The 22,859-nt window shown below is 34.9% G+C and overlaps 1 protein-coding gene across 2 annotated transcripts in view; it reads left to right on the top strand.

Moving 5' to 3' along the window:
- The window catches only part of LOC144960279 (uncharacterized), an 18,488-nt gene extending 13,482 nt beyond the window's left edge, over positions 1 to 5,006 (top strand). The window contains exons 5-6 of one of the 2 annotated variants that reach the window (XM_078893321.1): positions 142 to 202; positions 1,960 to 3,740. In XM_078893321.1, coding sequence (XP_078749447.1) covers positions 142 to 202; positions 1,960 to 2,540 — 642 coding nt within the window. In that variant the 3' untranslated portion in view covers positions 2,541 to 3,740. Of the gene's footprint in view, positions 1 to 141; positions 203 to 1,959 lie in introns of both variants that reach the window. The other variant, XM_078893320.1, reaches the window with a different exon arrangement.
- Positions 5,007 to 22,859: the final 17,853 nt, after the last annotated feature.

Genomic DNA, 22,859 nt, shown 5'->3' on the forward strand with positions numbered 1-22,859 from the left:
TATTATCTTTACATAGTAACATCAGTATAGTGTACCATTATATTATCTCTACATGGTCACCCAGTTTTCACTTTTGTATTTTCCAAAGAAAAGAAAAATCGTTATGTTTGTAATGAATTATTTATTTCTATCTATTCTCAGACTGGCACTCCTCAGATTGACAAGGAACACGAGGAGTTTATCAAGAGACTAACTAAATCTGGTAACGTATTTAGTGGGGTTTTTTTTGTTTTGTTTGTTTTTGTTTTTTTTTTGTGACTAAATCTGGTAAGGGGAGGTTTCAACATTTTAAGTTAAGAGTTTGATTAAATGTGACCCTCCGTCTCAAAACGGTATTATGTCGGGATGATTCAGACCCCAAAAGTGAATTTAGAGATAGATTGATGAGAAATTTGACCTTAGAAGATTTTGCAAAGCAAGAAATAGTCTTTATACTCCACCATAACGTACAGAAATTAAACCCAAGTTGGATATTTGGTGCTATGAATTCAAATTCCCTTACTGAGTGAATCCCGACATGATACCGCTTTGATACGGTGGGTCACAAATATGGTATGGAACTTGTTTCAAAGTTTTTTTGTTGATGAGGCAAACTAAATATGGTATGGAACTTGTTTCAACATTTTATGATTATGAGGCAAACTAAATATGGTAGGGAACTTGTTTCAAAATTTTTGTTTGTTTATGAGGCAAACTAAATATGGTAGGGAACTTGTTTCAAAGTTTTTTTGTTTTTGATGCAAACTAAATATGGTAGGGAACTTGTTTCAAAGTTTTTTTGTTTTTAATGCAAACTAAATATGGTAAGGAACTTGTTTCAAGGTTTTTTTTAAAAGGAAATTGTTTTTACGTTTTTTTGTGTTTGAGTCTATGACTATATCTGGTAAGGAACTTGTTTTTTTTGAGTCTTGACTTAATCTGATATGAGGGGGGGGGGGGGGGGGGGGTGGTGTAATCTTATCCTACGTCACATTGACATTTTATGTTTTTTTGATTTACTTTGTGACCCACTATCTGAAAACGTTTTTTTTTTTATATGTCAGGAGTTTTCGTGGAACTAAAAATAGAATTTTGTATCATATTGAACAGGACTTTAAGAATATTCTTACCATTATCATGTCACATCCTACATTTGGTTTTTTGTTTCAATAGCCTTCAGTGATGATACTTTTCCGCGGATCCGCGGAAATCCGCGGTTTTCTTTCCTTTCCTCGGTTTTCCTCCTCAGATCCTCGATCCGCGGATATTTCCTTCATTTCCTCCTTTTGCTTTTTTTTTATATAATAAATCTTTAAACTTTAAAAAATACCTCCTTTTTAAAAAAAAAAAGATATATATAAAATTTCCTCCTTTTACTGGACTCTGGGCGTTTTAAAATTGTACTCAAAAGAAGTCATCCTGCCTACTTTCCTGTGGTGCAAGAATGTTCTAGGTGAGTTTTCCGTTTTTCCGAGACTTTTCCTCCTTTTTGACTTTTTGTGAGTATCATCACTGAGCCTTATTTTGACGATTGAAAGTTTGAAAGATTTCTCAATTAGTCTTATTGATTGTCAAAGTGATACTAGGCTGCTAGAAGCTGTGGACTGTAAAAAGTAATAAACAAAAAATAAATATAACAGCTTCAAAAAAGAACAAAATACAAAAACACTGAACGTTTCGGGCTCAAAACCCTTCTTCAGTTAACAACAGAAAACAATAAAGACATAAATATATTACTGAATTCCAGATAGACGACAAGAGATATTTTTTAGGTCCTCTCTGTAGAAAAATGTTGGAAAGTAAACAAAAAAAAAAAGAAGGGGTGTTCGATCTGTAACTTAGGAGTTCCAAATTGAGCGGAATTGAAACAACGCATAAAAATTTGGTGCGCAAAAAAAAGAAATAGGGATAATCGCGGGTAGAATATGAATAGGTGTAAAAGGTATCCGTTCAATAAATCCAATATTTCTTGATTCTCAGAAACTCCGACCACTCCTGTTGAGATTGTCGACATCTTCAAACCAGAGAAGGTCAAACGACACAAGTGTTACATCTGCGGCAAGGCCTTTGGGAGAAGCAGTGACATGCGGCGACACGTCCGAATTCACACCGGAGAGAAAAATCATATCTGCCCTATTTGCACCAAAGCTTTCAACCAGAGCGGGGATCTCCAACGGCACATCAAGACTCACTCGGGGGAGAAGCCGCACGTCTGCTTGATCTGCGGGAAAGGGTTTTCCCAGAAAGGCGACGTCAAGATTCACATGCGAATCCACACGGGTGAACGGCCTCACATCTGCGTCATCTGCAACAAATCGTTCAATCAGAGCAGTTACCTCACGACGCACATGAAATCGCACACGGGTGAGAAGAACCATATATGTGGCGTGTGCGGGAAAGCGTTTGTGGAAAACAGCGACCTGAAAAAGCACATGAGGACCCACACGGGAGAGAAACCTCACCAGTGTAACATTTGTCATAAAGCGTTTAACCGGAACAACAATTTGGTGCGTCACATCGTCAACATTCATGGCCGACAGGCCGATTCGGCCAAGGTCTGATCGATCCGTCACAAAATCTGCCAGTCTGGCTAGATATAAAGTCGTTGTTGTAACACTTGGACTCGAAAATAGATCAATGTTAAATTATTATTTCATAGAACTATGAAAGGAATTGATTTTAGAGAAATGAATAGTTTAAAAAATAGATAAATATTTAGATAAGCTTTATTTATCAATGAATAATAAATAAATAAATAGATACATCTACTTAATTTATCGATGAATAATAAACTTTATTCAGAGGAATCAGTTGTACAAACGGGAATACACGAATGAATACATAAGCATGATGAAATATATTGACATAATTGTATAAAGCAATATAGTCGATTTTTAAAAAATGAAATGGAGAAACAAAACTATTTAGTTGTCTGGGTTCGAATCACTTGGACACAAAAATAAAATATTTCATTATTATTAACTTATTTTATAGAAGGAATTCTTTGTTATCCGTTCAGGTCGTCTGGTTTTGGAGACGAAAATACTGTATACATCAATATTATTTTATAGAACTGAAGCAGAAATCTGTTGTCATCAGTCGACTGGGGCTTCGCACAAAAATGCATGAATGTTAAATTGTTTTATAGAACTACGGAAGGAATTCATTATCATTGGGTTGTTTGGGTGGATACCACATATAAAAAAAAAGAGACAAATCATGGCTTTATATATACTGGGTGGGGATCCTGATCTCCCATAGCGGGCAGGGAGGTACATACTGTGTCTTCTATCCCCCTATATCTGTTATCCAACATGCTTTCTGTCTTTGTCTCGGAAAGAGATTACTTGGTTTTGTCCTGGCACTGGCCGGAATCCTGGCTGGGAGGGAAACAGTCAAATGCATAGTTATTGTTTTGGGAGATGATATTTTTTTCCTTGTAAATCATCTCTCTGTTATGTATTATTATTTTTATTTTGAATGTATAATGTAAGCATTTGAGTGTGTTCCTCTTTGTTGGATTTTGTGCTTGTGTCTGGATGAGACTGGTAGGTGATTTCAAACTAAGTACATTGGTGGTATGCTCTTGGAATCTACATCTGATCCCTATTTATTCTCAATTCCCCTTTGTCTTACTTTCTCTTGGGTGCTTTAATTGTAATTCTAGAACTTTTTACTATCCCATTTTCTTCCTTTTTACTGGCGCTGATATAACCTAAATGTGTTGCAAGCGCCGTAAAACCCTTAAAAACAAAAAAAAACATGGCTTTATAGGGGGAATCCCCCCCCCCCCCCTCCCCACCAAAATCCAAATCTAAAACAAAAAGTTATTTGTTGCTGATTGTTAAAGTTTTTAAACTCTATTTTCTCAATTTTGTTTTTATATACACCAACACCACTTTGCTTGATATTTTTAAATTATTTGTTTATATTTGATTATAAAGTCGTATATCGTATGGAATGAACAATGGACCTACGCAACGTTGAAGTTTTTGGAAATCTGTCGAGAGATGATACAATTATTTGTTTCTTGTAATGTTAAAGATGAAAAAAAGTTTATTTTGTGATTGTGAATGTTAAATCATTGATTGTCGTTTATGTTACAGTCTTTGTGTGATTGTGAATGTTCAAATTGTCGTTTATGTTACAGTCTTTGTGTGATTGTGAATGTTAAATCATTGATTGTTGTTTACGATACAATCTTTGTGTGATTGTGAATGTATTTGTTAAATCATTCAATGTCGTTTATGATACAATCTTTGTGTGATTGTGAATGTTAAATCATTGATTGTCATTTACGATACAATCTTTGTGTGATTGTGAATGTTTTTGTTAAATCATTCAATGTCGTTTATGATACAATCTTTGTGTGATTGTGAATGTTAAATCATTGATTGTCGTTTATGATACAGTCTTTGTGTGGCAGAGCAGGGAATTAGGCCAGTTGGTCACATGTATTTATCACTTGCTGTGTCTTCTATCCCTCTATATCTGTTTTGCAACTGGCTTTCTGTCTTGGAATGAGATTACTTGGTTTTGTCCTGGCTCTGGTCAGAGTCCTTGGCTGGGAGGGAATCAGTCAAATGTATAGTTATAGTTTTGGGAGCCTTTTAGAACATCTCTCTGTTATGTAATTATATTTTTTGTTGTGAATATAATGATTTGTAAGTATTTGAGTGTATTTCTCTTAGTGGAATTCTGTTCTTGTATCTGGATGAGACTTTTATTTGATCTAAATTTAAGTACGATGATAGTGTGCTCTTGGAATCTACTTCTGTTCCCTTTTTAAACCATTCCCCTTTTTATTACTTTTTCCCGTGTACTTTTAATGGTAAATTTAGATTTTCGTTGACCATCCTACTTTCTTCCTTTTTAAATCCACCCTTACTGATTTTATTAAGCCAATATAATACTGTTTTGATTGCGGACATTCAGATTTTGGCATGTTTATAATGTCTTGTCTATCTATGGTCAATTTAGACCTGTAAATTCTCAGTCAATTAACTGAAATCAGTCAATTCGTCAAATTCAAATATTTTAGAAAAGGAAAGAAGGAAATGAAGAAAGAAATAATTCATGAATCGTATTCGAATTACTGTAAAGTAATTAGGAATGTTCCACAGCGCTATGCATAGCTCATGGGCCGTTTATATTTACAATGGATATATTGCCAAGGCTAAGTGATGGTTTTTAGAATTGCGTGTCTGAAGACATCCCAGTGTATTTTCACACAGCCTTCGTGAAATTATTTTTTCACTTTCCAAACCTGTCGTGATCCCAATGGTAGCCAATTTTAGCTAAGCTGCCGAGCGATAAATTTCACTGTTTCATCTAAGCCAAAATTGACCACATTTACCTGGAAGGAAGTAAAAGTATGAAAAAAGTAAAATGCGAAAGCCGGAAGTGCGTTATGTAGACACCATCAAATGGAAGGTTAGGGATTGCCACAGTACATCTCGATTGCCTCACATTGTAAACAAACTGGTTGACCGTTTCTAGTTTCTTCACGGATTGGGTACCTATTATAAGGAACAAATATAAGTGGCCTAATTAATTCCCGCGGGAATGAGTTTTCTGCCATTGTTTTGCTCAAACAAGCTTGCTGTTTACCTTTCATTTCGATTCTTTGGATCTTACGGCTACGACGAATTACGAAGAGTTTCAGTTTCAGTCAATTTTTATAGAGCTCATTTACAGGTGTATCAATGTATGTACAACCTTTGACCAGTCTTTTATAATGTCTTGTCTATCTATGGTCAATGTATTCACAACCTTTGACCAGTCTTTGATAATGTCTTGTCTATCTATGGTCAATGTATTCACAGCCTTTGACCAGTCTTTGATAATGTCTTGTCTATCTATGGTCAATGTATTCACAACCTTTGACCAGTCTTTGATAATGTCTTGTCTATCTATGGTCAATGTATTCACAACCTTTGACCAGTCTTTGATAATGTCTTGTCTATCTATGGTCAATGTATCTACAACTTTTGACGAGTCGTTTGTCCAAGTTGAGCTATGGACGTTCTGATTTATTTTGTTATAAAAAAACAAAACTGCCAGATGTTTTTTAGTGTTTATTCGCGGTCCTCGAATCATCCATACGTCTGACATAAAAACCATTCTTACAAGTCTCGTTATTTAATTAAGTCGAAATTCATGTGAAGTTTATTTATTTTCATTTTTTGATGGCTCATTACAAGAAGTGGCCAGTATGGATATACAATAACGTCTTGTTCAATGCCATAAATATTTATAAAAATAGCTGGATATTTTTTACAAGGTTTTTAAAATTTTTTGTTTTTATCTTTTCTTTCTTTTTTTTTTTCTCTCTCTTTATTTCTTTTTAAAATTAAATTTTATATTTTTTATTTTATTAATTTTTTATTTTATTTATAAAACAATTCAAGTCAGGTGACATCTCTGATCTAATTTTAATGAAAAAATAAGTTTTTAATATGAGAGGAAAAGATCGTATTTAGTTTTATGACAAGGTCCATCAGGAGTCGAAATTTGTGTCGGAAGATGAAATTTCAATTTTTAAAAATTGCTGGTTTGCGAGTTCCCATTGATCTTCCTTAGTCCTCAAGTGTCTTTTATCGTCATCACTAGTAATAATTTCACTTGTGGGCGCTTCTGATAATCATAATGTTGTTATAATTTTAATTTTAAAATTATTTAATCTTTTTAAAAAATATTATTAGTTGAGATGGATTTGAATCTGAAACACTCGTTCGTTTGTTTGTTTGTCTGCTTTATTTGTTTGTTTGTTCTGGTTATTATTATTATTATTATTATTATTTTTTTTTTTGGCGGCTTTTATATTGATTTTTGTTGCATACTTTTGAGACTACATCGTCCTAGCCTTGGGACTTTTGTGGTGGGTGATTTAGTTCATTGAAATTTATCGGATTCTATTGATTTCTGTTTACGAAACTGCAACATTGACTATGATGGAAATCTGTACAGACTGACATAGAGATAAATATAACATTTATATATATATATATATATATATATATATATATATATATATATATATATATATATATATATATATATATATATATATATATATATAGGACATGTAGAAGTGAATATTTTTATATGATACCAAATATGTAAAGGGTTTATATAAGACCGAAACATGATATTGGCTGTGTCAGATTTGAAAAAAAAAAAATTGTAATTTTAATTTTTTTTTTTTTCATAGAGTTATTTAAAAAAAAAACCCCAAAAAACTGAAGCCTTTGAATAGCACAATATCCATGAAAGAGTGAACAGCCCCTACCGTTATCTAAATATCCATGCAACAAACGTGCCCAAAATGCTTTAGCGGGTGGTTGGATGGGAGCATCACCCTTGAATCATATACCTATGATGTTCGCATGGGTGTACGATCCGATAGTGATGTCGTTTCTTCTTCTCTTTACTAGCCTATCCTGCTTCTTTGGTTTGTGATTGTATTTTTGACAGGGGATATTTTTTTTCCTGTAAATCCTCTGCCTGTTTGTTCTTGGTTATTTATAATTTAGCTTATGATATCTTTAGGTTATGCTTTTGATTGACATTTGTACTATTTTTGTTAGATTGCTTGTTTTTTTGTTTCAGCGGTCTCTCATGTAACCTCAATTGTGTTGGAAGAGACCTAAAGCAACAAACAAACAAAACAAACAAAACAAAAACGCTTTAAACGGCCTCCCTTCCCTCATAGTCAACAGCAACACTTAACGTGTAGGAACGAGACATTGCCTGTGAGGCAATATTACAAATTTTTTTTTTTTCAGACAGAACGCAATGCTTTTAACGGCCAGGTACTCATTTTACACCTGAGTACGGGGTGGGTGAGAATGTGAGTAAAGAGCCTTTTCTTTTCCAAGAACTCAACGATGCACCGCTGCTCAGAGTAAGAAGATTCAAACCCTGGACCTTTGGTCGTGATGGTGAGTGACAACTTACTAGATCACATAGCCACATAAAAGTGATCTAATTTTATCGGAAATACCCAATTATTCTTTTTAAAATTGATTTTGAAACCACAGTTGTATAATATCCTTGTTTGTTTTTATCTCAATACCAAGTATTATTAAAACTCTGATGTATAACACTTTATTGTATTGACATGCTACATATTATTATTATTATTATTATTATTATTATTATTATTATTATTATTATTATCATTTACACTTCCATCCATTGTATTATAATGTATATTGTGTAAAAAAAAAAAAAAAAACAATCGCTGAAAACTTTGACTTTTCTTGTAGAGTTAGAACAGCATTTGTCTTTGTTGTGATAAAATTGTCAATTGTCAAAGATCAGCATTTGTCTTTGTTGTTGTGATAAAATTGTCAATTGTCAAAGATCAGCATTTGTCTTTGTTGTGATAAAATTGTCATTAGTTAATTTGCATGAAATTTTAAATTTTTATTTACAAAAAAATGATATATTAGACATTTGACGTTTGTTTCTTGTGATTAGTATTGGCAATTGTATGACTTAAAAGTGTCACAAGGGCCTTCAAAAACAAATAATTTGTCCAGGCAGGGTTCATGACCTCCCATAGAGGGCAGGGAAGTACTTGCTGTGTCTTCTATCCCCCGATACCCGTTTCCCAATTGTTTCCTGTCATTGTCTTGGAATGAGATTACTTAGTAGTGTCCTGATCCTTGCCGGAGTTCCTTGGCTGGGAGGGACACAGTCGAATGTATAGTTATAGTTTTGGGAGATGTTATTTTTTTTCCTTGTAAACCATCTCTCTGTTATGTACTGTTATTTTTATTTTTAACATTTTATATGTAAACATTTGAGTGTGTTCCTCTTAGTAGGTTCCTGTGCTGGTGTCTGGGTAAGACTTTTAGGTGATCTCAAACTAAGTACACTGATGCTGTGCTCTTGGAATCTACATCTGTTCCCTATTTGAACTATTCCCCCTTGTCTAACTTTTTCCTCAATTCCTTTTAATTGTACACCTAGAATGTTTTTACTATCCAATTTTCTTCCTTTTCACCGGCGCTGATACGACCGACTGACCTCCCATAGTGGGCAGGGGGGTACATACTGTGTCTTCTATCCCCCTATATCTGTTTTCCAACATGCTTTCTGTCTTTGTCTTGGAATGAGATTACTTGGTTTTGTCCTAGCCCTGGCCGGAGTCCTGGCTGGGAGGGAAACAGTCAAATGATAGTTATTGTTTTGGGAGATGATATTTTTTTCCTTGTAAATCATCTTTCTGTTATGTATTATTATATTTATTATTTGAAATGTATAATATAAGCATTTGAGTGTATTCCTCTTACTGGGTGGGGATCCTGACCTCCCATAGCGGGCAGGGAGGTACATACTGTGTCTTCTATCCCCTTATATCTTATCCAACAAGCTTTCTGTCTTTGTCTTGGAATGAGATTACTTGGTTTTTTCCGGGCCCTCGTCGGAGTCCTGGCTGAGAGGGAAACAGTCAAATGCATAGTTATTGTTTTGGGAGATGATATTTTTTTCCTTGTAAATCATCTCTCTGTTATGTATTATTATATTGGTTATTTTGAATGTATAATGTAAGCATTTGAGTGTATTCCTCTTTGTTGGATTTTGTGCTTATATCCGGATGAGACATAGGTGATCTCAAACTAAGTACATTGATGGTATGCTCTTGGAATCTACATCTGATCCCTATTTGTTCCCATTCCCCTTTGTCTTACTTTCTCTTGGGTGCTTTAATTGTCATTCTAGAACTTTTTACTATCCCATTTTCTTCCTTTTTACTGGCGCTGATATGACCTAAATGTGTTGCAAGCGCCGTAAAACCCTTAAAAACTTAACTTAAACTTAACTGTATTCCTCTTTGTTTGATTTTGTGCTTGTGTCCGGATGAGACTTATAGGTGATTTCAAACTAAGTACATTGGTGGTGTGCTCTTGGAATCTACATCTGATCCCTATTTGTTCCTAGTTCCCCTATGTCTTACTTTTTCTTGGCTGCTTTAATTGTAATTCTAGAACTTTTTACTATCCCATTTTCTTCCTTTTTACTGGCGCTGATATAACCTAAACGTGTTGCATCGCCGTAAAACACTTAAAAACTAACTGATATGACCGAAATGTGTTGCAAGCGCCGTAAAAGCCCTTAAGAACAAAAACAAAACAAATCAATATCCAGGTCATGTGACTCCAGCCGTGGAAGCAACACAGACGATAATGTTTATTTGTTTAGTTTTATTTTAAATCCGAATTCCTCCTCTCTCCTTCCTTCTTACTCAACAGATACTGGGTGGGGTTCCTGACCTCCCATAGTGGGCAGGGGGGTACATACTGTGTCTTTTATCCCCTTATATCTGTTTTCCAACATGCTTTCTGTCTTTGTCTTGGAATGAGATTACTCGGTTTTATCCTGACCCTGGCCGGAGCCCTGACTGAAAGGGAAACAGTCAAATGTGTAGTTAGTTTTGGGAGATGATATTTTTTTCCTTGTAAATCATCTCTCTGTTATGCACTGTATTATTTTCCTTTTACATATGTATGATTTGTAAACATTTGAGTGTGTTCCTCTTGGCGGGGACCTGTGCTTGTGTCTGAATGAGACTTATAGGTGATCTTAAACTAAGTACACTGATAGTGTGCTCTTGGAATCTACATCTGTTCCCTATTTGAACAAATTCCCCTTTGTCTGCCTTATTCTTGGATGCTTTAATTGTAATTCTAGAACTTTTGACTATCCCATTTTCTTCCTTTTTCCTGGCGCTGATATGACCTTAATGTGTTGCAAGCGCCGTAAAAACCCTTAAAAAACAAACAAACAATTACTCAACAGATACTTAACCACAATCCTGTTATTTTTGCATGAATTGTCGTATAATCTAAGTACTTATGATAAGAGTTATTGCAGATACCACACTGTTTTTATCATATTTTTCTCAAAATCAACTCTCTCATTCTTACACACTGGTAGAGTCCAATGCCCTTGATGTATATGTTATATCGATATAGATAGTATGCAGATGACGTCACTCAGGCCTTTGTTATTGTTTTTGCCATCCGCGTTTGTGAGTTGTTCTCTCTAAACTGTATTAACCAGACTATAAAAGTTCATGGTTACACAGAGTTTGTGTGTTGGTCCGTTATACTTCCGGATGGTAATGTTGTGAACTCCTTGGCCAAGCGCATTCTATCTATATGATGATATAGTGTGCGATTACTTAACCCTCACCTCACCATTGTATCATCACATTCATTACAATACAGACAACAGTTGTTTTTTTTTCATTCAGATTTCTTTTGTCCATCACAACATTTGAAGATTTTTGTGGGTTTTTTTTAGTTATAATTTTGTTGAAATAAATTGGCGTGTACTTATTATTTTCCAGTTCGAATTAAAAAAAAAATAAATCAATATTTATGTTGGACAGATAGATGACGTTTTAAAAAAACATTATGAAAATCATGAATATGGAGAGAGTTAGTCTGTAACATATCAGAGCATGTATATATCATATATATATATTATATATATATATATATATATATATATATATATATATATATATATATATATATATATATATATATATATATATATGTGTGTGTATTATTTATGTATAAGCACCATTTGTTCATGTTGTATCATGAGGGATTCACAAAGACGCCTGGGTGGGGATCCTGACCTCCCATAGTGGGCAGGGAGGTACATACTGTATCTTCTATCCCCTTATGTCTGTTTTCCAACTTGCTTTCTGCCTTTGTCTTGGAATGAGATTACTTGGTTTTGTCCTGGCCCTGGTCGGAGTCCTGGCTGGGAGGGAAACAGTCAAATGCATAGTTATTGTTTTGGGAGATGATATTTTTTTCCTTGTAAATCATCTCTCTGTTATGTATTATTATTTTTATTTTGAATGTATAATGTAAGCATTTGAGTGTATTCCTCTTTGTTGGATTTTGTGCTTGTGGATGAGACTTGTAGGTGATTTCAAACTAAGTACATTGGTGGAATGCTCTTGGAATCTACATCTGAGCCCTATTTGTTCTCAGTTCCCATTTGTCTTACTTTTTCTTGGGTGCTTTAATTGTAATTCTAGAACTTTTGACTATCCCATTTTCTTCCTTTTTACTGGCGCTGATATAACCTAAATGTGTTGCAAGCGCCGTAAAACCCTTAAAAACAAAAAAAAACAAACACAAAGACGCATCAGTTAAAAATTATCTTAAATATTGCAGTGAGCTACGTACATATCAATATTATAATGTTTAATAATTGGATAGATTTGATTTTACTTACCTATGTGATTTTTAACACGTGGTCGTTGAAAGGGGAGTGTGTCCTAATTTATGCGCATGATTTATTCTTGTTTTTAAATTAAAAGGTCATCCTTTTGGAGACGCTGGGTGGGGATCCTGACTTCCCATAGTGGGCAGGGAGGTACATGCGGTGTCTTCTACCCCCCTTTGTCTGTTTTCTAATTGCTTTCTGTCTATGTCTTGGAATGAGATTATTTAGTTTTGTCCTGGATCTGGCTGGAGTCCTTGGCTGGGAGGAAAACAGTCGAATGTATAGTTATAGTTTTGGTAGATGATATTTTTTAAATTGTAAATCATCTCTCTGTTATCTGTTGTAGTGTTTATTTTTAACACTCGATTTGTAAACATTTGAATCTTAGTGGAATCTTGTGCTGGGTGAAACTTTTTGGTGATCTTAAACCAAGTACACGGATAGTGTGCTCTTGGAATCTACATCTGTTCCCTGTTTGAACCAATTCCCGTTTGTCTTACTTTTTCCTCAAGTCCTTTTAATTGTACTGCGAGAATGTTTTTACTTTCCAATTTTCTTCCTTTTTACTGGCGCTGAAATGACCTACAATGTGTTGCAAGTGCCGTAATATTTGAACCAATTCCCCTTTGTCTTACCGTTTCTTGGGTGCTTTAATTGTAATTCTAGAACTTTTTACTATCCCATTCTCTTCCTTTTTACTGGAGCTGATATGACCTTAATGTGTTGCAAGTGCTGTAAAACCCTTAAAAGCGAAACAAAAACAAACTTTTGGAGACGACATTCAATTCATGAAGTCGTGTAAATTTTGTAAATTTAGATTTTTTAAATGCTTTATTGTTAGGACAACATTTGTCATTGTTGACGCATGTGATGCCGTTGCTGTTGTTGTTGTCGTATTTTGGTCATTGGTTTGTCTTGAAATATCGGGGCTCACTGTTCAATTTTTTGTATTGAAGAGAATGTTGTTTTCATTGTCATTGTCATTATCTATCAATCAATCATCATTGTTGTCATCATCATCATCGTCTTCTACATATCGGCATTTTCATCATGGTGGCTGTCGTCGTGTCCACATCATCATCATCATCATCATCGTCTTCGTCGTGTCCACCACAACCACAGCCACCGTTACATGACACGCCACGTCTTCCATTCTCTTGTCGTAATCAACTACTCCTGGGTGGCTGGCTGGGGTTCTTGACCTCCCATAGTGGGGACTGGGTGGGGTTCTTGACCTCCCATAGTGGGGACTGGGTGGGGTTCCTGACCTCCCATAGTGGGGACTGGGATGGGGTTCCTGACCTCCCATAGTGGGGACTGGGTGGGGTTCCTGACCTCCTATAGTGGGGACTGGCTGGGGTTCCTGACCTCCCATAGTGGGGAAGAGAGGTACATACTGTGTCTTCTATCCCCCTGTATCTGGCTGGGGTTCTTGACCTCCCATAGTGGGGACTGGGTGGGGTTCCTGACCTCCCATAGTGGGGAAGGGAGGTACATACTGTGTCTTCTATCCCCCTGCATCTTAAAAAAAAAAAACCCCGACAATCATCTACTCCAGCCACCACCCCTAACATCTACTTAAACACCATCGGTGTCTACCTGGTCATATCGTCGCTTATTGGTTTATTTGTTGTTTTGATGACAAGAATTTATATCCATGTATTACAGTCTAGTCCAGTTATATCAACACCTCTCCAATTTACCATGGCTGAGGTCTTCTGACCCCCCCCCCCCCCCCCCCCCCCGTGGTACGCAAAGAGGTAATTTTTGCTGAGTCTTCTATTCCCCAGTATCTGTTTTCCCTTTCTAATCAAATTAAATGCCTTCGGTGGGCGGGGTTCCGGACTTCCCGTAGCGGGCAGAGAGGCACTTACTGTGTCTTCTATCCCACTATATCTGTTTTCCGATTTGCTTTCTATCTTTGTCTTAGAATGAGATTACTTGGTTTTGTCCTGGCCCTGGCCGGATACCCTGGTTGGAGGGAAACAGTCAAATATATAGTTAGTTTTGGGAGATGTTATTTTTTCCCTTGTAAATCATCTCTCTGTTATGCACTGTTTTATGTTTAGTTTACATATTATATATGATTTGTAAACATTTGAGTGTATTCCTCTTAGGACCTGTGCTTGTGTCTGGATGGAACTTTTAGGTGATCTCAAACTAAGTACTTTGATAGTGTGCTCTTGGAATCTACATCTGTTTCCTATTTGAACCAATTCCCCTTTGTCTTACCTTTTCTTTGGGCGCTTTAATTGTAATTCTAGAACTTTTCACTTTCCCATTTTCTTCCTTTTTACTGGCGCTGATATAACCTTAATGTGTTGCAAGCGCCGTAAAACCCTTAAAAACAAAAAAAACAAACAATATTTTACTGACATTATGACTTGGCAACGTCACATAACGAATTAAAACTAAAACAGAAATTGGTTGAGAAATGTTGATATTTCTGGACTGGAATGAAATTTGTCACAAAATCAAAGAAAATATTTTGTCTAGTCTGTAGCCGCTGTGTATTTAAAAAAAAAATTTGCTGATTTTAATTGACGACTTTGAAATGACTTGGTAGGTTTATATAGTAAAAAATACATTGTTATACAAATAAACACACTAAATATCCACACAGAGTCACGTGGTCATGTTGTTGTTCATTTATTGTCAGATGAGAATGAGAGCCTGGGTGGGGGTTCCCGACCTCCCATAGTGGGGAGGGGAGGTACTTGTTATGTCCTCTATCTACCCCCCCCCCCCCTCCCCCATGGCTGGGTGGGGTTCCTGCCCTCCCATAGTGGGCAGGGAGGTACATACTGTCTTCTATCCCCTTATGTCTGTTTTCCAACATACTTTCTGTCTTTGTCTTGGAATGAGATTACTTGGTTTTGTCCAGGCCCTGGCCTGATACCCTAGCTGGGAGGGAAACAGTCTAGTGTATAGTTAGAGTTTTGGGAGATGATATTTTTTTCCTTGTAAATCATCTCTCTATTATGTACTATTTTGTTTTATTCTTAACATATGGTTTTTAAACATTTGAGTGTATCCCTCTTAGTGGGGACTTGTGCTGGTGTCTGGGTGGGACTTTTAGGTGATCTCAAACTAAGTACACTGATAGTGTGCTCTTGGAATCTACATCTGTTCCCTATTTGAACCTTTTCCCCTTGTCCTACTCTTTCCTCAAGTCCTTTTAATTGTACACCTTGAATGTTTTTACTATCCAATTTTCTTCCTTTTTACTGGCGCTGATATGACCTAAATGTGTTGCGAGCGCTGTAAAACCCTTAAAAACAAACAACAAAAAAAAAACATTTCTGTCTTTGTCTTGGAATGAGATTACTAAGTTTTGCCTTGGCCCTGGCTGTAGTGCTTGACTGGGAGGGAAAAAGTCAAATGCATAGTTATTATAAGTTTGGATTTTTTTTGGGGAGATGATATTTATTTTCCCTTGTAAATCATCTCTCTGTTATGTATTGTTATATTTGTTATTTTGATTATTATACTATAATGTAAGCATTTGAGTGTATTCCTATTAGTGGGGACTTGTGCTGGTGTCCTGGTAAGACTTTTAAGTGATCTCAAACTAAGTACATTGATGTTGTGCTCTTGGAATCTACATCTGTTCCCTATTTGAACTAATTCCCCTTTGTCTGCCATATTCTTGCATGCTTTAATTGTAATTCTATAACTTTTTACTATCCCATTTTCTTTCTTTTTACTGGCGCTGATATGACCTAAATTTGTTGCAAGCGCCGTAAAACCCTGAAAAACAACAAAAACAAACCAGACCCATTTGGCTTACCTTGTGGGTGATTTTAATTGTAAATCTAGAATATTTTTTTTAAACTACCCCATTGCCTTTCTTATTACTGGCAATGAAGTGAGCTCTAAAAAAGTTGAGCTTTATATAGAGCAATATCCACTAAACATACTCAAAGCGCTTTACAAGGGGTCCCTGACCAACAGCAACACATAACATGTAGGACGAGACATGACGCCTGTTAGGCGATATTACAATTTTTTTTGGGACAGAGACAACGCTGTTACCAGCCAGGTACTCATTTTACACCTGAGTACGGCGAGAGAATGTGAGTAAAGAGCCTTCTCCAAGGACTCAACTATGCGCTGAGCGAGCAAGGCTCGACCCCAGGACCTTCCGATCCGAAAGCGAGTGTCATACCACTAGAACACAATAGCCGCACATGCAGTGAGCTTATTGTGCCACAAATGAAAACCAAAACAGACATAAGAAGACAAACAGAGAAAGGGGATGAGTAGTAATTTATTATTGTCATTCATTTTATTATTTGGTGTTGTCTATCCTGGACAAGGCGTGGACTGGTTGGGTGGAATCAGAATACAAGGGGTGATAGAATTAAAGTGTACTTACTGGTACATTATCATAATCATAATAATAATAATAATAATGATAATAATAATAATGATGATGATGATACTGATGATAATAATAATAACAATAATAATAATAAAAATAATGAAATTAATAAAATTATTATTAATAATAATAATAATAATAATAATGATGATGATGATGAAGATGATACTGATGACAATAATGATAATAATAATAATAATAATAATAATAATAATAATAATAATAATAATAATAATAATAATAATATCAATAATAATAATAATAACAATAATAATAACATTTTTCATCATTATAATGATAATAATCATATTGATAATAATTGAAAAAAAAAAAAACGACAATATTATTCTCATGCCAACATGCTCATTGACTATAATATGTAATATTATTATTCCTACACTCTTTAAAAAAGCCTTCAGAAAATTCGATCAAACGGAAAACAAACCAAAAAAAAAAAAAAAAACCACAAACAAACAAACAAAAAAGAATAAATAAATAAAATAAAATACTAAAATTTAAAAAATTTTTTTTAAAAATGTAACGGTTGTAAAGCAAATTGACAATTGTAAAACTAATTTTGTGTGTGTGTATTGTTAAGAGGGGGGGGGGGGGGATGAGATGTTCTATGATAAACTATAACTATAACAGTGCACATATCCGTGTTATTTGTATTTTTCAAAGACCCCCGTTGACCACATTATATGCCCAGCAGTCAACCACGTAGAATAAAACAACTGGACATAATGTTGAAATAATGCTGAAAACTTATATAGCGCTATAACTCAGAGACACCAGACTCTAAGCGCTTAAATATCCAATAGTTAATTGAAATGAAACCATTTGTAAGTCATAACAAAATACCTGTCATAAAATAACCTTAAACAAAAAAATAATCTCCCCATACTGTAAAGCACTCTTAAAACAAACTCGCTTATAAACAACTTGATGGAGAAAAAAACAAAAAACAACAACAAACTCAACCCCGCTTTATCGATTGTTTGCTATTAGTTCTACTTCTGTTCCCTATTTCAATTCCCCCCCCCCCCCCCCCCCCCAAAAAAAGAAAACCCCCCAAAAAACCCAACCCCCCTTATTGATTGTTTCATATTGGTTCTACTTCTGTTCCCTATTTGAACCAATCCCCCGCCCCCCCCCCCCCCCCCCCCCCCCCAAAAAAAAAAAAAAAAACAACAAAAAAAAAACCCAAAAAAACCCCAACAAAACAACAAAAAACAAAGCAAATAAACAACCAAAACTATTTTTACCCCTAAGACTTTTTGGAAATGCAAGAAATTAGGAATGTAGAATTTGAAAGCAATAAATAACAACATTAGACGATAATATGATAACAAAAAACGATAACAATGATGATGATATACAATTTGGTTAAAACTTTGATAAAATACAAAACAGAAAATTAGAATTTAAAAAATGCACTTAAAAAAATTTAATTAGGAAAACTTGCTTTAACAAGAGTAAATCAGAAATATATTGACTCAAAGAGAGAAAAATAAAAAATCATCTACGGCGAAATTGAAACACGGCGAAATTGAAACACGGCGAAATTGAAACACGGATTGTTACGAGTTCAAAATAAAAGTCCAGAGTATTTATAATTATACCTATGTAGTGTAAATAATAAAGATTTACGTCTTGCTTCAATTCACCTCCTGCAATTGTCTTTGTGTGTGTGTGTGTGTGTGTGTGTGTGTGTGTGTGTGTGTGTGTTCAGTGAACCACTTTCTAACAAATTAAAAAAAGCCTGAAATCCAATCTAACAAATTAAAAAAAAGCCTGAAAGCCAATTCTAACAAATTCAAAAAATGCGGAAAGCCAATTCTAACAAATTAAAAAAAAGCCTAAAATCCAATTCTAACAAATTAAAAAAATGCGGAATGCCAATTCTAACAAATTTTTAAAAAGCCTAAAATCCCAATTCTAACAAATTAAAAAAAGCCTGAAATCCAATTCTAACAAATTAAAAAAAAGCCTGAAATCCAATTCTAACAAATTAAAAAAAAGCCTGAAATCCAATTCTAACAAATGAGCTATTGTGACCCCCCTGTAGGTAGGTAGATAGGTAGATATATGTGTAAATAGTAAGTCGTGGAAACAGACAGGTTGTTATATCAAAATAAGGAAGAAAAATAATCATATTCAGATTTATGAGTAAATTGAACACAGTATGGATGATGTGATCGCACCTTTAGAGTCAGATTGAGAATAATGTGATCACACCTTTAGAGTCATATTTAGAATGATGTGATTGCACCTTTAGAGTCAGATTGAGAATGAAGGTATCACGCCTTTAGTCAGATCGTACCTTCAGTGTCAAATTAGAATGTGATTTCACCTTTAGATTCATATTTAGAATGATGTGATCGCACCTTTCGTGTCCGATTTAGAATGATGTGATTGTACCTTTAGGCACATTGGAATCGCACCTTAGATTGAGTTTTAATTTAATAACTTGAGCTTATATATACACTAAACATGCTCAAAGCGCATAACAAAGTTTATAAGTTTGAAAAGGAGAGAAAACAAAATATAGATTTCTGTAAAATATCCCTTCACCTGCTGAGTCCAATGCCTCCTGTATAGTCCCCTCTGGGCTAAGCAGTTTGGAAAAATGTCAGGAAATTTGTTTCGTTATAGTTGAAACAATCATATCTTTGGAATAAGGGGAGATAAATCAATAACGTTTTGAAATAAGGGGAGATAAATCAATAACGTTTTGGAATAAGGGGAAATAAATCAATAACGTTTTGGAATAAGGGGAGAAAAATCAATTACACTTTGGAATAAGGGGGAGATAAATCAATTACACTTTAGAATAAGGGGAGATAAATCAATTACACTTTGGAAAAAGCGGGAGATAAATCAATTACACTTTGGAAGAAGGGAAAATAAATCAATAACACTTTGGAATAAGGGGGAGATCAATCAATTAAACTTTAGAATAAGGGGGAGATAAATCAATTACACTTGGAATAAGTGGGAGATAAATCAATTACACTTTGGAATATGGGCAGCTAAATCAATAACGTTTTGGAATAAGGGGAGATAAATCAATTACACTTTGGAATAAGGGGGAGATAAATCAATTAAACTTTCAAGATGACCAAAATGGATGGACAAGCTAAATATTTAAAAAAATAGATATGTAAATTAGGTCACGTGACAATGGCGGCCATTGGAAATCTCATTAATATGCACAATGTTAGTATTGCCTGATAGTGAATACTTTTCCTACTTTAAAAATCAAACAATTGACAAATGTTGTTTTATGGTAGAAAATGATAGATGTCAGTTTCTTCATTAACTCACTCAACCCTAACACCGACTATATCCGTAGTATACCCGGGGTTACTTTTACCCCATGCCTATTTTATTGCATTTTTCTGAGACAAATTATAGGCGTAGTATCAAAGATAATGTTTTTAGTTTTTACATGTTAATGATAGTTGAATGTTTGTTTTTGTTTTTAAGGGTTTTACGGCGCTTGCAACACATTTAGGTTATATCAGCGCCAGTAAAAAGGAAGAAAATGGGACAGTAAAAAGTTCTAGAATTACAATTAAAGCACCCAAGAGAAAGTAAGACAAGGGGGAACTGGGAACAAATAGGGATCAGATGTAAATTCCAAGAGCATACCACCAATGTACTTAGTTTGAGATCACCTATAAGTCTCATATGGACACAAGCACAAAATCCAACAAAGAGGAACACACTCAAATACTTACACTATACATTAGAAATAACAAATAGATTAATACATAACAGAGAGATGATTTACAAGGAAAAAAATAGCATCTCCCAAAACAAAAACTATGCATTTGACTGTTTCCCTCCCAGCCAAGACTACGACTAGGGCCAGGAAAAAACCAAGTAATTTCATTTCAAGACAAAGATAGAAAGCATGTTGGAAAACAGATATAAGGGGATAGAAGACACAGTATGTACCTCCCTGCCCGCTATGGGAGGTCAGGATCCCCACCCAGGATAGTTGAATAAAACTATCTACGTAAATGTTCATTTTTAATACATTTTTTCCCATTTTGTAAAGGAGCAAAAATCTCTAGGATGGAGTGAGTTAACAGATCCAGGTCTATCCGTTTTCATGGAAATATTCGTCCCATCAAGCAAATAAACATTTACATCTGAGTCAAATTCTATAGGGAATGAGATCAGCAGAAGAGTAGCGTCCCTTGATTGGACATCACCTTACAGAGAGAATGTCAACATGGTTTTGCGCATGCATCTCTCTCGTGAAGTGTCTCCGGAAGCGAGGACTAGAGACGCATGCGCACAACCAACATGACGTTCTCTCTCTAATAACTTTTCCGCCGGTGAGGGCCAATCAAGGGACGCTACTCTTCCGCTAATCTCATTCCCTATTTCAAGAAATGAGCTGTACAGACAAAATATAAACTCAACAATTTCATTAAAATATGTGACTAAATTGTATTTTTCGATCTGAAAATAAAAATCACTGAGCAAGCTATGGATTCAAGGGACGTCACTCCCGAACTTCTAAGTCGGCTATGTGGTCTAGTGGTATGATACTCGCTTTCGGATCGGAAGGTCCTGGGTTCGAGCCTCGCTATCGGCGCAAAGTTGAGTCCTTGGAAAAGGCTCTTTACTCACATTCCCTCATCATACTCAAGGTGTAAAATGAATACCTGGCTGGTAACAGCGTTGTCTTTGTCCGAAAAATTGTAATATCACCTAACAATGTCCCGTCCTACATGTTAAATTTTGCTGTTGACCAGGGACTCCTTGTAAAGTGCTTTGAGCACATTTAGTGGATATTGCGCTATATAAAGCTCAAATTTTTTTTTCTAAGTCATTGTCCATTTTGTAATTCACCTTCCCAATGAGTTCAGTGCTATGCTCCCATTTTTGCGTGGTCAGAGTTAAAAATTCATATCAGAAGATTGACTAAATGCACTGTCAGCAGGTTAAGGGATATACATGATATAAGACATACTGACAATATATATATATATATATATATATATATATATATATATATATATATATATATATATGTTTTATTATATTAAATTCATATTCACAATGGTATAGAATAATAATACAGTAAATCTATTTCTTCCTATTTTGTAGGAACAGTGATGGCGTTAAGGACAAAGTTGAGAAGTTGGGACAATAAAAAAACCATTATAAAATTCCTAATGAACAAAAATTAATATAAGAGCTTTAACTCTCTCCTTACTGATCCTTTTCAGTATTATCCACAAAATGGCAGGCTTACCCAGCAGAACAATTGATTTTTAAAAACTCAAAACAATCTCTCTACAAAACAACTTTATTTTCTTATTAACTAAACAAAGATCATTCTTCAAAGTTTGTGATGTAGGAAATAAATCTGAATAAGAAAATGGTGTATTGTGTCGTAACAAATGTGACGATTTTGCTGTAGGTGGTAAGGAGAGGGTTAATAAAGAACAAAATATCACACATGGGACATTTCGGGCTCAAAATCCTTCTTAAATAAAAACATTAATACATACATTACTTAAAATCCGGACAGTTGGGCTTCAAGTGATTTATTAATATTTTTACCGTCTTTAATATTGGCTGATGAAGGATTTGGAGCCCGAAACGTTCTGTGTTTAGTATTTTGTTATTTTGCAAAGCTGTTAATTATATTCATTTTTCTTTATTACTTTGTTTCCAGTTCATGGCTTCTAGCAGCTTGCTGTCACTTTGTTAACATTTATGACGAATATGTCATTTCAGTTTCATTTATGTATTTATTTACTTACAGAAATTTGACCCAAACATTTATATGATTTGAGAATAAAAGGGTTTTGGAAATATCAACAAAGGTAGAAAATTTCGTCTGGAGTGTTGATGTAAAACAAATTTCATGTCTGGAATGTTTACACTCGTCCATACTAACTCTGAAATAGATAATAACGTGAAGTTGAATGTAAGCTTCAATTTAATTACAAAAACAGATCAAATGAACGTTTCAGGTTTCCCCTTTATCAACAAAACAGGATGAATGAAACACCACAGATGAATGAGATGATGTGGTAGTGGCGTAGTCAACTACGCCACTACCACATCATCTCATTCATCTGTGGTGTTTCATTCATCCTGTTTTGTTGATAAAGGGGAAACCCGAAACGTTCATTTGATCTGTTTTTGTAATTAAATTGAAGCTTACATTCAACTTCACGTTATTATTCATTTCTTCGAGCAGTAA

Source organism: Berghia stephanieae, chromosome 15 (assembly GCF_034508935.2).
Source record: "Berghia stephanieae isolate SIO BIC M18660-M18661 chromosome 15, UCSD_Bste_1.3, whole genome shotgun sequence".
NCBI classification, from domain to species: domain Eukaryota; kingdom Metazoa; phylum Mollusca; class Gastropoda; order Nudibranchia; family Aeolidiidae; genus Berghia; species Berghia stephanieae.